This window comes from Nannospalax galili, unplaced genomic scaffold (assembly GCF_000622305.1).
Source record: "Nannospalax galili isolate Female #2095 unplaced genomic scaffold, S.galili_v1.0 scaffold583, whole genome shotgun sequence".
Taxonomy (NCBI): domain Eukaryota; kingdom Metazoa; phylum Chordata; class Mammalia; order Rodentia; family Spalacidae; genus Nannospalax; species Nannospalax galili.
This window is the reverse complement of record NW_008349469.1, coordinates 127,095-142,980: the sequence shown is the minus strand read 5'-3', so window position 1 is coordinate 142,980 and position 15,886 is coordinate 127,095. Positions and strand designations below refer to the sequence as shown.

The window sequence follows — 15,886 nt, the reverse complement described above, 5'->3', positions numbered from 1 at the left end:
AAAATTACAAAGGCATATCACATGGCAATAGACACACAAAGTAAAGTTTCCATATATAAATGCAATTATTTGACCAAGTTATTACTAAAATAGAAAACTTCCTTTTACATGAAGTGCAAATGTTTCTTGCCACTGTTTTTGGAACAAGATGATGATTTGTGTTAGTTAAAATGGCTTATGACTGCTGTGTGGTCATCCAGAGCTCCCTACAAAATGCAGTGTGCGTGTCATCTAGTGTCTATTTGCCATTTGTCGTGACTTCCCATGCTGATGGAATTCTGCATGATAATATAAACACTGGCACATTTAACTTGTGCTAATGTAAGTCCAATGAAATGGGACAAAACTTCTGACACATCTCCCAATTATTTTTTCTCACACACAGACACAAACACAAATCAGCTTTTCCTTGTCCTCTTTGCTGTGTCTGTTGAAATAGGCATGATCCAAAATGCCATCATCTCCTCTGGTTTCACTTTGCCTTCTCTGTGGAAGCAACACACTGCTGGGAAACACAAGTCATTTCTGTGTGTACATTTTACATTTTTATCTTTCTTATAGAAAGCAATCATATAGTTACATTATAAGATTAATTCTTGAGATGATGGACAAATTAGTTGATTAATAAATTGTTAAATAAGTTAATAATGCACAGAAAACTGAGCAACACATAGTCACAAAATAGGAGCTTTCAGGAATAGTTACAGAACCTGATTTAATGAAGTTTCACAATGAAAATGCAAAATGACATCAAAATCTCTTACAAAATTATAAAATGTTGACATACATCTAAACATTAAATCTGAGTATAAGTAATGAAAACATTTCCACCTACTGGTGGTGGTGGTGGTGGTGGTGTGTGTGTCCATTATCAGATATTTTGAAAATAATATATGTTTATGATATGATTGTATGGTCATCAGAATTAGAGGAAAAATGTCAACAGAAAAGAATTTTACAGTGTAAAACACTAAACATTAAACTGTTTTGTATCTCTCTGATAAGAGTTGTGCTATGCATTACATATATATTTGAGCAATGGCAACTATGATAAGAATAAACAGTGAAAACCTCCACAACTAAAAGGTCATGTGACTTAGAATCAAGCCTGGGAGGGCAATGAAGTGTATATAAAAAATTCAATAAAAATGTGACTTTTATAGTAAGAATAAAAAGAAAGTTAAATATATCACTCAAATGAGTTCGCTGATTCCTATAATAAATCCAAAGTGAAATACAAATTTGCCATGACAATTAGTGCATAACCTCTAGGCAATTCATTAAGTATTCAGATGCTTTAGAGATAGTCAACAAATGGTTTAAAACTCCACAGGGAAAATCTCTGAAATTAGAAAAAAATTCCATAAATTGTTAAAAAATGAAATATTAAGAAACACACGGGGGAATAAGGGGATATGTTTCATTGCAAGTAACAAAGACAGACGTTTTGTGAGTTATACTGTGTTACTTCTATACACAAGATTGGCCCTATGTGCTCTGGCTTTGACACCTAAAGTAAGAGCTCATCTCTCATTCACTTTCTGTGACTTCTACTGCACCATGATGTCTGGACAGTAGTAGGTTCTCCCGTACTTTCTTCATATTTACTCTGGAATATTTTCGTCAAAGTTTAGAGATTAAATGTTCATACGTGATTGAAATATTAAATTGTATGTTTGTGTTTAGAGAATATAATTTATGCATATAATTTTATCCAACAGGTTCACAAAGAAAGTGGGAATGAAAGATAAATATGTTAGTACATTTGGTAGTACCTTTTGGTGGTTAGATGATGTAGGTCCTTTTTGTTATGTTAATGATCAGATGAAAGATATTCAATCTCCATATTCTAAGGCAAAGGGAGTTTCCACTTCATATTGAGATATTAAAAACATTTGATTTTTCGGTCACTTAATTTTATGGTGATAGTAAAACATTCACTTTCAGTCCATGGAACTTTTTGAATTGGATTCAGTTCAATCCATGGAATTGAACTGAATTTTGCGGAGTATAGAAATAAAAATGGCAATTTCTTTAAATTTAACAAACTGAAAAGAGATTTGTACACACTGAACAACAAAGCCGGTGAGGGGAAACATGTTCATCTTTACCTCAGATGAGTATTTGCACCTATCATCTTTAGCATTTTATGATTACAAAGTTCTCTCAGAAAAGCTACATAAGATTGTAATAGGTTCTGGTTGAATGTATTGAAGATATTATCTTTTGTGACCTGATATATCTTATATTCAATATGAGAAAGTTGTTTGATTGAGGCAGGGAATGGTTATCAAGTCACTGCAACCTCAAATACATTTCATATAAAGTAAAAGAACTTTATCTGTGGTGAGATTCATATATAGAGTTAAACTTTACAACTTCATCTTTCGCTTGTAGCAGACACTCTGATGTCTGACACTACAGTTTTAACTGTGATTTGTATCACTACCATTTCTTAATAATTTTTCTCCTACAATTGTTGACCATATTACAGTTTTTCAAATAAATAAAATAATTATTATTTTTATTGAATGTGTATGAATGTATTGCCTGCATGTATGCAAGTGCATCTGTGGCATGCAATGCCTGTGGAGGTCAGAAAAGGGTGTCACATCCCCTGGGATTGGAGTTACCAATAGTTGTTAGCTGCCGTGTGAGTGTTGAGAACTGAACCTGGGTCCTATACAAGAGCAGTCATTGCTCTTAACCACTGCACCATCTCTTCAGCCCCAAATGAATTATTTTACCCCAGGTATCATTTACCTTCTTCTTTTTTAAAATTTCTAACTTTGGGTTTATTAAAAAATTTGAGATAATTTTATTTGGTTATTCACTTGTTTGGATGTATGATTTGCTCTAGTATATTTAGAAAACTTTTTGTAAATATCACACAAATGCACACACATGCACACACACAAACACACATCTATATATAATGCATGTATTTTATTTGGGGTTTACAGCATTGTATTCTAAAGTATCATTTGTAAACAGTATACAAATAAATGAAAGGTCATATAAAAATTTCAATCTTTACTGTTTTTAACATGTGTTATTACTTTGTCCAAAGGCAATCATGAGTTTTTATTGTATAAAATCAATCCACTGACTTATTTTTCTCCCAGTCTTTTCAAATTTCTAGACATTTTTCCAGGGTGTTCCACAGAAAAATGAATCTTTTTTGTTTTTAAAAGATTTATTATTATTTTTATTTATGTGTATGTGTGCAAATCTGTGTGTGGTTATGTGCACATCTGGTACCTGTGGAGAACAGGTGTCAGATCCTGCTTGAACTGGAGTTACAGGTGGTGGTGAGCTGTCTGATATGGGTGCTGGGTACCTGAATTCTCTGCAGTGAATCAAATTTGTTACATTTAAATAAGTATATTTCAGTTGCAAGAAAAGTGGCCAAAATGGAACTGCAATATTTTTGCTAAATTAACAAATGTAAGTAAGATTAAAATAGAATTAAAAGTATGAGTAATAGAAGACAAGCAAGGCAGCACAAGGGCAGGCAGCTTTCCCAGTTTTACTCATGGGAATGGGAGTGGGGTGGATAATAGGGAAATTTGCATGTATTATATCATAATTTACATATTCTCTATTTCTTCAGCATTTTATCAATATAAAGGAGAAAGTTCTTGCATACAAAAAAACTTATACACATGTAAATAGCAATCTTTAAAGTAAATACATTCATGGTTATGTATAAAAATATTTTATCACTCCAGAGAAGGAAATAAGAGACTCCCAAGTACACTCCTTGACAGAGCTTCATAATGAGGCCCTATCTCAAAAATTAATCATATGTTGGCTATTAGCATTAACAAGGCTACAAGGCTGATTCTCAACTCCAAATAAATGCACACAAACACACACATGCACACAGACACACACATTCAATGATTTCTGCCAATTATTTCCTGATATCATAAAAGCACTGACACCTTTAATTATGCATCATCTTTCCAAATATCATTCCAAGGATATTATAGCTTTAAATATGGGCACTGAAGTTTAATATATTATTTTTGCAAACTATCCTTTGTATACATGAAACATTACGGCCTATGTTAAATGCTGTATTTATAGAAATATATCTGCCTTTTTGTCTAATCATGGAAAGACAATATCATCTGTTGTAATTTTTGTTTGCATATCTTTTTAATATTTACAAGTGTGTTAACATTTTCAGCTTTAATACATATGGATGTAAAGATTTTAGAGACCATACTTTAAATAAATGACTTATGTGCATTTTCAGAATTTGGCATTATGAAAGCTTTAGTATGTAATTAGAATACCTATTTCATGATCCTAGATGTATTAATTGTCAATACTTGAACATGATTATGAAAAACAAGTAGAAAAATTATTGCATAAATTATTCATAATTTAATTGCCAAATACAAAAAAAACTGAATATTTTCTAAATTTTTGTTTTATATATTTATACCTATCAACATTTGGTTCTCCCTGTCATCAGGTATTGCACTCTATAATCAATCTGCCTATCACATCTATCATCTATCATCTATCATCTATCTATCTACCTATCTATCTATCTATCTATCTATCTATCTATCTATCATCTATCATCTATATATCTATCATCTATCCATCCAGCCGTCATATCTGTCATCTATTTATCCTCTTTCTATCTTCTCTTTCATCTATCTATCGTCTATCTCCTTCCTTCCTCCATTCCTTTCTTTCCCTTCTCCCTCTTTCCTTCTTCCACTTTCCTTCCTTCCTTTCTTCCTTCCTCTTGCTTTCCTTGATTTCATTGTTAAATTATTTTTTAAATTTTTTATGTGTGTGAGTGTATTGCCTGCATGTATGTGAGTGCACCTGTGTAGTGCAATCTGCGGAGATCGGTATAGAGCTTCGGATTCCCCTGGAACTGGAGTTAAGGACGGTTTGTATTCACCACGTGGGTGCTGGGAATTGAACCTGGGTCCTCTGCAAGAGCAGTCAGTGCTTTTAACTGCCGAGCCATCCCTCCAGCCCCTGTTTAGTTGTTTCTTAACTAAAGAAGAAATTCACTAATGTGCATATTTCTTGTACTGGAAACAGTACAATACATTGTGAACAAGCTTACTAGCTTTTACCCATTCATTGCCAGTAGCAATTAATTTCCAACTCTTGAGGCATTAAATATCTCTATAGACAGAATAATAATTTTGAATTATAAAATTAGCATATGAGAATCACAGCTCTATTTTGTTCCTATATCTTTTATAATTCCTGTATGCAAATTAATGTGTATTTGCTTTCAAGTATTCTTTATTAGAACATTTCAACATATCTGTTTACAATAGAACTGCCTATACTTGTCCTCCAGGTGAGAAAACCAGATCAGTATTGACCCGAGAATTGTTTCTACACAGAACTGATCCTGCAATATGTCTACATGGAGAAACAGAATCGCGCAATGGTGACTGAATTCATTCTGAAAGGCATCACTGACCGCCCTGAGCTGCAGGCCCCATTATTCGGGTTGCTCCTTGTCATCTATCTGATCTCAGCAGTGGGAAATTTGGGCATCATCATCCTCACCAACACAGACTCCGGGCTGCAAACGCCAATGTATTTTTTTTTTTTTCTCAGACACCTGGTTGTCACTGATCTTGCCTATTCAACACCAGTGGGCCCCAAAATGTTAGGAAATTTTGTTGCAGAACAAAATACAATCCCTTATCATCTTTGTGCTGTGCAGCTCACTTCCTTCCTTCTTTTCATTACTTGTGAACTTTTTATTCTGTCTGCAATGTCCTATGACCACTATGTGGCCATCTGTAACCTTCTGCTCTACACTGTCATCATGTCACAAAGGGTATTCTGGGCACTGGTGGCAATTCCATATGTTTACAGTATATTTATGTGTCTAATAGTCACCCTGAAGATTTTCATTTTATCCTTCTGTGGATACAACACCATCAAACATTTCTTCTGTGACTGTATTCCCTTGATATCTTTGCTCTGTTCAAATACACATGAAGTTGAATTGATAATTAGATTCTTTGCAACTTTTGATTTGATTTCTTCACTTCTGGTCATCCTTGTGTCCCACTTGCTCATCCTCATAGACATTCTCAGGATGAACTCTGTTGAGAGCAGGAGGAAGGCTTTTTCTACCTGTGGGTCCCACCTCACAGTGGTCACAGTCTTCTATGGGACTTTGATATTTATGTATGTGCAGCCTAAGTCAAGCCACTCCTTTGACACTGATAGAGTGTCTTCCATATTTTACACACTGATCATCCCGATGTTGAATCCCTTGATCTACAGCTTGATGAATAAAGATGAAAAAATGCCTTAGAAAGAACCCTGAAAAAGATAACCACTACCTTTTCTTAAAAGTTCTTTAAAATCTTAGTGATAACAGTTTGCTTTCAATGTAAACCAGCTTTGATTTCTTTCAAAATGTTTAGCAAACTTGAATAGGTTCAATAAATAATTATCAAATTGCATTCCTGGATTCCTGGTACTGATCTATCTTAATTTACTCTACTTAGTAAAGAGAATAGCAAAGTCTTTGTTTTCCATCAGGAATGGAGAACTGAAATAATAGTAAATGCAGACAGTTGGTAGGAAGTAGCCTGGATTGAGGGGCAGTAGACCATAAACATGTGTTGCAACACTCTATGCTGCATGCAGCCATTTAAACTTGGCTCCTTACTGCCTACTTTGCTGAATCATGACTTTCCTGGACCCTCTAAAGTCTAAGAATGTATGTTTGTTTAAAAGTCAGATTGTATTTATATTTATGTTATTATTTCATAAGATATTTCTTAGTAATGAAGTAGGTCTGTGCCTTTTCTAATCTGACACATCATGCTAGGTCCATGGACAGCACACTATCTTTTCATTAGTATCTGTCATTTGACTTTACTCTCTTGAGAACTGAACTTGGATGGTGCTAACAGAAACAAGCCCATGTTTTGTACTATGCTATGTCTGCAAGGAGTGGGATGTGCTATATATTTATGTGCACACTTGCCACACCTGCACATTCAGCATCTGTAAATCTCTGTATAAATTTCATGTTACCTCACAATTTCTAATGTTTAAACTTTTAGCATTTTATTTCCTTTATAGTAGTATTAATATCTTTCTTTAGTACACCACCATTTAATAAAATCTTTTCTTATCAAATAAAATTTAAAGCAATGATTTATAGGAGTAAGGAAAACATTTTCTTTATTCTTGAGAAGTCAATAAATATATTCAATGAAATATGATGTCTACTTTGCTATGTTCCCTCATAATTCTCTCCATATGCCCCCCTCAAAACATTCCTGCATCATTTCATGTCTTTTTCTTAAATGGCCCACCTAAAGGGCCATTTCACTGGAGCATTAGAAAATTTTCCAAAAGGGAATAATTTCCCTTCTTTAGAAACTATCTGCCAATAATTATTAAAAAAAGGGGTGGAGGCATTATATATGTGAAAATGTAGCAAAGATATATGATGATGAATCTTAAAACATGTACAAAAGTTATATTCAATCCTAATTCCAGTAAGTAATTTATATTTGAGTTCACACTGAAAATAGTAATGTTATTGCCATACTAAGGAACCAGAAAATAGGATCTGGAGAGAAGACTCAGTGGTTAATAGCACTGACTGCTCTTGCAGAGGACCTATTTTTCTTCAGGTGTGTGTGTGTGTGTGTGTGTGTGTGTGTGTGTGTGTGTGTGTGTGTGTCTTTCTTGTTTAGTTTGGTTTGGTTTCATTTTCCAATACACACTTGGTTGCTAACAAACACCCTTAACTCCAGGTCTGACGATCCAACACCTGGTTCTTTGAAAAGATAAAAAGATTGACAGACCACTAGCCCAGTTAACCAAAAGAAAGAAAGAGCACCTCCAAATCAACAAAATCAGAGATTAAAGTCTTTATGATTTTTTACATGAACATAGCTAATTGAGTATTGACTTTTTTATTCATCATCCATAAATATTCTACTTGGTAATACAATAAACATTTATAAACAAAATATAAGGCATTAGAGTTGTCCTCAGTGACAAACCGCATAATAAAATTATGCATTTCTGGAATCAAATGATAAGCCTAAAATCCATATAAAATACTACAGGTATATATTTATAAACAATACAATCAAAATATCCTGTCACTTATGTAGATAATAATTATAATCTGAAAATGTTAAATGTTAATGAAAATTTCAAAGCAAAACATAGGAATTCATAAAATTACAAGAACTTTGAAGTATAGGACCAATACACAATGGTAAAGTGATAGAATACAGGAAACATTCTCATTCTACTACTGAATATACAAGTTCAAGGTACATTAGCAAACAGTCAACTAATATATTTCTATATACTTCAAGATCCAGGAGCTAGTTATATCTAAACATTACCAATATATTTCTATGAGTACAATGTTAGCTACAGTGGAAAATAAAATATTATAAGCATTATTGAACAAATTCAGAAAAGTTGCAGGGATAAACATTCAACACACAAAATTCAGTACCTTACCTGCATGTCAATATTCAGTTCTTTTAAATGGAAAGTAAGAAAGCAATTCCATTTACCATAGTGACAAGAAAATAATATTCATAAGAAAAAAATTAAGTAAAATTGTAAAAAGTCTTTACAATAAAAACAGCAAAACAATTATATAAGAAAGTCAGGTAATGCTAAAAATAAAACTGAATCCAATATTCATGGAGAGGAAGAATTGACATTTTAAATGGTACATGTCATAATAGTGTTCAGCAAATTAAATGTAACTCCCATACCACCTTCAAATACAGGGTTCACAGACATAAAAAACATGCAAAATAAATCTGAATCCACAAATTTAAAAAAGCAAAGAGCAAAAGTCATCTTGATCCAAAAGAGATAAAGAAAATCCAGTACATTGCCTAATAAAAGAAAATACTACAAAGTTACAATAATCAAAATGCATGGATATATAATCAAAACAGATATCAGAAAAACTAGAAAATAACCTATAGTGAAGCTATCAAGCCCTTCACCTATACTACTGATGTCAAATAACAATTCCCAGACACTACATTGCAAACTATATTGCTAAATATTTCCAACAAACCCTGTGCAGTAAATTGAATGTCTACATTTATGCAAATGAAAGTAGACTTCTGTCTCTTATTATTTGTGAAAGTGAGCAGAGAATGGATTAAGATACAAGCAGAACACATGAAACTCATTAATGATGCGGAAAATGCTTCAGAACCTTGAAAAAAGCAAAAAGTTCTTTTTTTTTTTTTTTTTTTTTTTTTTTAAATGATGTGAAGAGGTCTCGGTCCTTTTAATAAGAAGATGCTATACAGCAGTCCCTTTTGCATGAAATAACTACCATGACCACGACTTTAGCTGAGCCTGATTGATAAACATAGTCACAATTGGGCTTCTTGACGGTTGTGCTCATTTATTAAAAAAGTGCCAAGCAGGGTCACTGAATCCTCACCTGAGTATCCAGCCTCTTCCAAGACAACTAGTTCAGCCTTGAAAGACAAAAGAAAAATGAGGAAGGACCCAATAGAGGAATGCTTTTGGGAGCCCTTGTCAAGGAATTCCAATGGACTTTCATATGAACATTTGAAATTTTCCCTGTTCTGACTTTTTTCTAGTTCCTGTATAGACCTTGTAATGCTAATTACTCTTGCCTTTACTTCTTCACATCGCCCATTCGTGATTCAAGGACTTTCTTCTTCCCTTAGAGACAAGAGTTATGCAATTTGGAAGTCTTTTAGATAGACCCACTGAAGGGGTAATTTTCAATTGCTTCACCTTGCGTCCCTGTTCATCACGGAAGAAGCCAGAGCAGCCGACGTCCCTATTTCCTATTGGCAATTTGGGTAACCCCTTCAGAGGATGGTGATAAGAATAGGAAGTAGGAATTGGCTAGGCAGTTAGGGTAAAAAGACCCCAAAGAAATGTATCCATTTTCTTGGCTAAAAGTCAAAATGTCCTTGGGCCTGTTAACAACATACTCTTTTCTAAAGGCCAAAAATGTCAAAAGTATTTGGGAGCTTGTATCTAATTCTTAAAGATTGTAAGGTTACCTCTTCAGAGGGGGCAATGTTGGAGAGGAGGGAGTGGGCATCCATTTGATCAAAACACCTTAAATACATGTATGAAATCCTCAATAAAGTTTTTGTAAAAATTTAAAAAATAATGTATTCAAAGTAAAAAAAAAAAAGAAAAAAAATGACAGGAGGGGTGCTTTTATAGAGGACTTGGGTTCAGTTTCCAGCACCCAAATGATGGCTCACAACCACCTGTAACTCCAGTTTCAGGGGGATCTGACAGCCTCTTCTGACCTCTGTGGGCATTGCACGATACGGGTACACTTACCTACATGCAGGCAATACATGCATACACATAAAATAAAAATAATAAATAAAATATTTTTAAAGTAACATGACATCAAACAGTAAACATTAACCCAAAAATGCCAATTGGAGTCCAGCAAACTAAATAAGTCATACTGAATAAAAGAATCAATTTGCAGAGTGAAATGTAAACCTGCTGAGTGGGCAAAACTATTCGTTGTCTATATATTTTACAAATAGTTAATTCCCAGAATATACAAAGAAGTTACAAAAATGCACTGAACAGAAAACAACTTGATTAGTCACCAGTATATGTAGACAGATATTTTCATAATAACACACGTAGATTGAGAAAGTATTCATTTAAGAATGCATGGCACCACTAATATTTATCCAAATGACATATACTCCACAGTGAATAATGCATCTCATATTTATCTATTTTTAAGCTTATTCATGTGAATGTGTGAGTGACTTAATTGATTTATGTGCACTAAATTGGTTTAAGACCTCACAGGGGCCAGAAGGGGACATAAAATCCACTGGAACTGGTTGGAATTATAAGTGATACAAGCTAACATGCTTTCTGGGAGCGAAGTCCTGGTCCTCTGCAAGACCATCCAGTGCTCTTAACCGCTGAGCCTCCTTTCCAGCCCCAGACTTCCCAATATGTAGAATGATTATTATCAAAATGACTAACAAGAACTCTCTCAAGAAAAGAACACTTAATCACTGTTTTGGAATGTAAAATTGTAAAAACACCATGGAAGTTGAAATGGGACTTATTCATGAAATTGAAAATAGACCTACCACTTGATCACATTATCTCACAGTGGGGCATGCATTAAATAAAATAATATCAAGGTGGCTTTTGCCTTTCCATGATCATTACAACTTAGTTAAAAGCAGACATGAATTAACTGCCAGTAAATTTTCCATCAACTATAAGTGTATAAAGATAATGTGGACATATACACAAGGGAAATACTCATATTTCTTGCTATTATTTTTTCAACTTTCAAAGTATTTCTACTCACAGTGGATAATGCCTACTATGAAGTCATCTATAACTTCCTGTAACCGGCTTATTGAATTTAGCATCCTGATGGGGTTCATCATGGTAGTACATATTGAAGAATGCATTCTTAAGGCTGGATACTACTTCAGTGCTTGGATGTAACACACTTTATGCATCCATTCATTCATCAATGGCTTTTTAAGTTCTTTTTACATCCTGTGTATGTGGAATTCTGCTACAATGAATGTTGTGACTATCTCTTAGATATCCTGATATAAATATTTTTGCAAAAAACTTAGAAATCATTTTGCTGTTTCCTATAATAATTTAATAAATTCACAATGAAATATAAACTTACTTATAATTAGTGGACATTCTCCAGACATTCATTCCAACCATGTGTTAATAAACAGAGTACTTGGAAAGTCCTGAGGGAGGGTCCCTGAAGTTTAAAGGAACCCTCATAAATTGCCTCTCAACACTAGATGTTAAGATATGCAGGGGAGAATCAGGAAGGAAGGCTCATTACAGGTAAAAGAGGCAGAAGGCTTTATGTTATGAGTCTGCCCAGTAAGGTCACATTTTGCTCTGACTTTTTCATCAAATGTCAGTATCCATTTCTTTTTTAGTTCCTGTGTTTTCTCCTACTCCCTGGTGGCTGAACAAGAGAACTCCTCTTGCTTCTTCCTACTCAGTTCTTAATGTGATTTTATCAAGCTAGAGAGAAGTTTATGTACTTTTCATATGTGCTTAAAATGTTTTGTTTTGAATATAAATAATTTACTATCTGGTTGGTGGATGGGAGGGGTTGAAGTGTACATACCACAGCATGTATGGTACAGTGCTTGGCTATCACATGCAAGACCCTGGGTTTGACCCTCAGTACCACAAATCCATATAAAAATAAAATGTATATATTTGAGAAGGATTCATGATATTGTTTGAATATTGGATTATTAAATCAACCTTATCAGAGCACTACAAGGTCATCTTTAGAATTATTCAGATGCATAGCTTAGGGTTAAAGGACATTAAACCTAGGCTTCAAAGATGGATTTGTATGCATTTTTGGAATTTGTCATTAGAAAACACTTAATTGGTATAAGTATATTGATATTATTGCTACTAATTACAATTATTTAAAAGAAAATAGAAAACAACTGCAACAAAAATGAAAATTTTAATAATACTTTAATTATTTTCATTTTAATGTTATACATCTCTCTATGGACTTTATCTGTCAAATAGCTTCTACCTATCTACTTCTCTACCTATCATCGATCTACCTATCTTATTCACCATCTATCTATTGTCTATTTGACACAGAACTAATAGAATTTTTTGATAGTATTCAAAGGTTCTTGATATGGGTAATTTTTGGAACTGCATTTTGTATAAAGTAAGTTGTTCAACAGATTAATTGACCTAACAACCCAAAGGACCCTGCAATCCCTCTCTAACATTGAACAATATAAAGGTCATTTTGTATTCTGTAATATTTTTCTACAATATATCCATAAGTGAGAACCACACAAAAATGCTGCTTATACTTATATATTCACAGAAATAAATGTCTTTATATGAATACATTAGGAATCATAAAATTTAGATGTTTCATATGTGTAATATGTTTGCGCAATAAATTCTCTCATGAAACAATGACATTATCATTTAGTATTCTGTTGTCTCTATTGAGAACAGGTTTTCTGATAAGCAGAATGGAGAAACACAACCTCACAGTGGTGACTGAATTCATCCTGCTGGGCATCACTGACCGTGCTGAGCTGTATGCTCTATTATTTGGACTGTTCCTCATCATCTATCTGATCTCAGTAGTTGGCAATGTGGGCATCATCATCCTCACCAACATAGATCCCAAGTTACATACACCCATGTACTTCTTCCTCAGACACTTGGCTTTTACTGATTTTGTTTATTCAACAACTGTGGGGCCAAAGATGCTAGTAAATTTTGTAGAGGATCAAAATGTAATTTCCTTTAAACTTTGTGCTACACAGCTAGCCTTCTTCCTTCTGTTCATTGGCAGTGAACTTTTTATTCTGTCTGCCATGTCCTATGACCGCTATGTGGCCATCTGTAACCCTCTGCTCTACACTGTCATCATGTCACAAAGGGTATGCTGGGCACTAGTCACAATGACCTATCTCTACTGTACATTTATGTCTCTTGTAGTCACGATAAATATTTTCTCCTTATCTTTCTGTGGCTACAATGTCATCAATCACTTCTTCTGTGACTGTATACCCCTAATATCTCTCCTCTGCTCAAATACACACCAAGTTGAACTGATCATTATGATCTTTGCAGCTTTTGATTTGATTTCTTCTCTTCTGGTTGTCCTTGTGTCCTACCTGCTCATCCTCATAGCCATTCTCAGGATGAACTCTGCTGAGGGCAGGCGCAAGGCTTTCTCCACCTGTGGGTCCCACCTCACAGTGGTCACAGTCTTCTATGGTACCTTGATATTTATGTACGTGCAACCTGAGTCTAGTCATTCCATTGATACTGACAAAATATCCTCCATATTTTATACCTTGATCATTCCCATGTTGAATCCATTGATTTATAGCTTGAGGAACAAAGATGTAAAAGATGCTCTACAACGAACATGGCAAAAATTATACAATATATTCTCCTAAAAGTCACATAAAATGTTGCATACAATATGAATCCATCAAAATATGTTTGAATGTGAATTGATTCTGTTTTCCTCCATTATGTACTATAGGCACTGATGTGTTTAACATGTATTTAACTCCCTCAATTATTGATAGTAATTTAATTCTCATATCTTGCAGTCACTTTAGTGAAGAATGATTTTGTTAGCCTTGACAGATATTTTGTAAACACAATAGTCAGTGTCAATTGCAAAATAGCAGCAACTATAGATTTTGTAAACTTGAAGACAGCACTACAGAGTCACAGATTTTAAGAGTGAAAAAGAAAAGTATGTATAAAAGAGGACACTAAAAATTTCTCTGTGCCATGGGGCCACTATTAAACAGACTTCCTAGGATCAATTTGATATTTTATGTGCCTTTCTGTTTTTATGCAGTTACAGTGTCTTTTGTTTTAGGCTACATCAATTTCTGTATATTTCCCAAGAATATTTTTATTTTTTAATTTTCATTTTTAAGGTAGGATACATACCACAGCATGTATGTGGAGGTCAAAGACAACGTGTGAGCATTGATACTCTCTTTCCATCATTGTAGGTTCGGAAAACGGGTGCTTTAAGGGAGACAGCAAGTGCCTTTATCACTGAACCTTCTCACCTGCCCCTCAGTAAATTCCCGTAAAACTCATACTTGATTGTGGTACAAGGAGCCTGACTGTGGTACAGTATTTTGAAGCAGGCTAGCATAGAATGTACTTGAATACCACTATTCCCATAATGATTTTGCAACCATCCATCTTTTATCTCATCAAATCGGTGTACCCTCTGATATATGAGTCTATCAACTGGACACTTTTGGCTATTCTTTGAAACAAAGCTTCACTGCATCTAAATTTGTCAAATTGAAAGGTATAGTTTGCATATAATTTGTGTACACATCAATTAAGATAATTTTCCTTACTAAAGATCTTCCATGAAACAAGTTTTGTTTTGCTCTTGCTTTGATTCTCCCTGTCATGAACATGATTCTTTGTTGCCTGTTGTATCTAATAGATATTTTCTCTTTTCATTCATCCCAATGCAAAGAATCATTCTCTAAAGTAACAGCTTGTTTGTTAGTTTATTCTCACAGGAAATGCTACTGTGCTAAAATAGGTTTGTTTCATTTCTTTCTTGGAGATGACTTTCCTCATAATACTTCCATAGACAGTGCACTGAATTTGCATTCAATCTTTTGCTTGACTTTCCTTATTTGATAATTAAACTTGGAGTAATCCACCAGAGACAATTCCATGATTTGAAATATGCTGTTTTATTCATGAATATTGTACTAATTTGTAATTATTTTTATCATTGCACTGTCTTCTGGACATTTTGCCTCTATAGCTTTCACTATTTTTTTCCATTATTGTGAATAATATTTTTCCATGGTTTTTAATATTTAAAATTCTGGCACTGTAATTTCTTCATGGAAAGTCAGATGTTTTACTTAAGATACATCATTTAATTAAATTATCCCCTAGGTAATCAAATATGAAGAAGTCATTCACTGGAATAATGATAGTCTATGTACATTTTCATATAATGTAAACAGTTCTCAAGAGTTTATATGGTTGATTTTTTATTTTTAAATGGCATTGCAGAGGTAATTGTTACTCATTTGTTTATTCAAATGTATATGTAAGAAAATATGTTAAGTTTCTAGAAAGTCTATTCACAGCTGCAATATCATATATTAATGTTAAGATTTAGCAGTTAGGCAATTTTTAAAAAAGCTTACATTAATATATTTTTAACTTATTTTGTATGTTTACCAAATTGACTTTTACATAAGTATAACTTCTGAGAGGTTTTGTACTCTTTATTTCATAGGGTTATATGTTGAACTTCCCTCAT

The 15,886-nt window shown here is 33.7% G+C and overlaps 2 protein-coding genes across 2 annotated transcripts; both read left to right on the top strand.

The window, feature by feature from the left end:
* Nucleotides 1–5,413: 5,413 nt before the first annotated feature.
* On the top strand, nucleotides 5,414–6,322 carry LOC103745049 (olfactory receptor 8K3-like). Its single transcript, XM_017801621.1, has one exon. It carries the CDS (start codon nucleotides 5,414–5,416, stop codon nucleotides 6,320–6,322), a length of 909 nt encoding a protein of 302 aa, XP_017657110.1.
* A 6,733-nt stretch (nucleotides 6,323–13,055) lies between these two features.
* Nucleotides 13,056–14,012, top strand: LOC103745037 (olfactory receptor 8K3-like). The gene has a single exon (XM_008846936.1). It carries the CDS (start codon nucleotides 13,071–13,073, stop codon nucleotides 14,010–14,012), a length of 942 nt encoding a protein of 313 aa, XP_008845158.1. The 5' UTR covers nucleotides 13,056–13,070.
* The last annotated feature ends 1,874 nt before the right edge of the window (nucleotides 14,013–15,886 follow it).

Excerpts from the sequence above, each read along its gene's own strand:
- LOC103745049 (XM_017801621.1), top strand. The coding sequence starts at position 5,414 with ATGGAGAAACAGAATCGCGCAATGGTGACTGAATTCATTCTGAAAGGC.
- LOC103745037 (XM_008846936.1), top strand. The coding sequence starts at position 13,071 with ATGGAGAAACACAACCTCACAGTGGTGACTGAATTCATCCTGCTGGGC.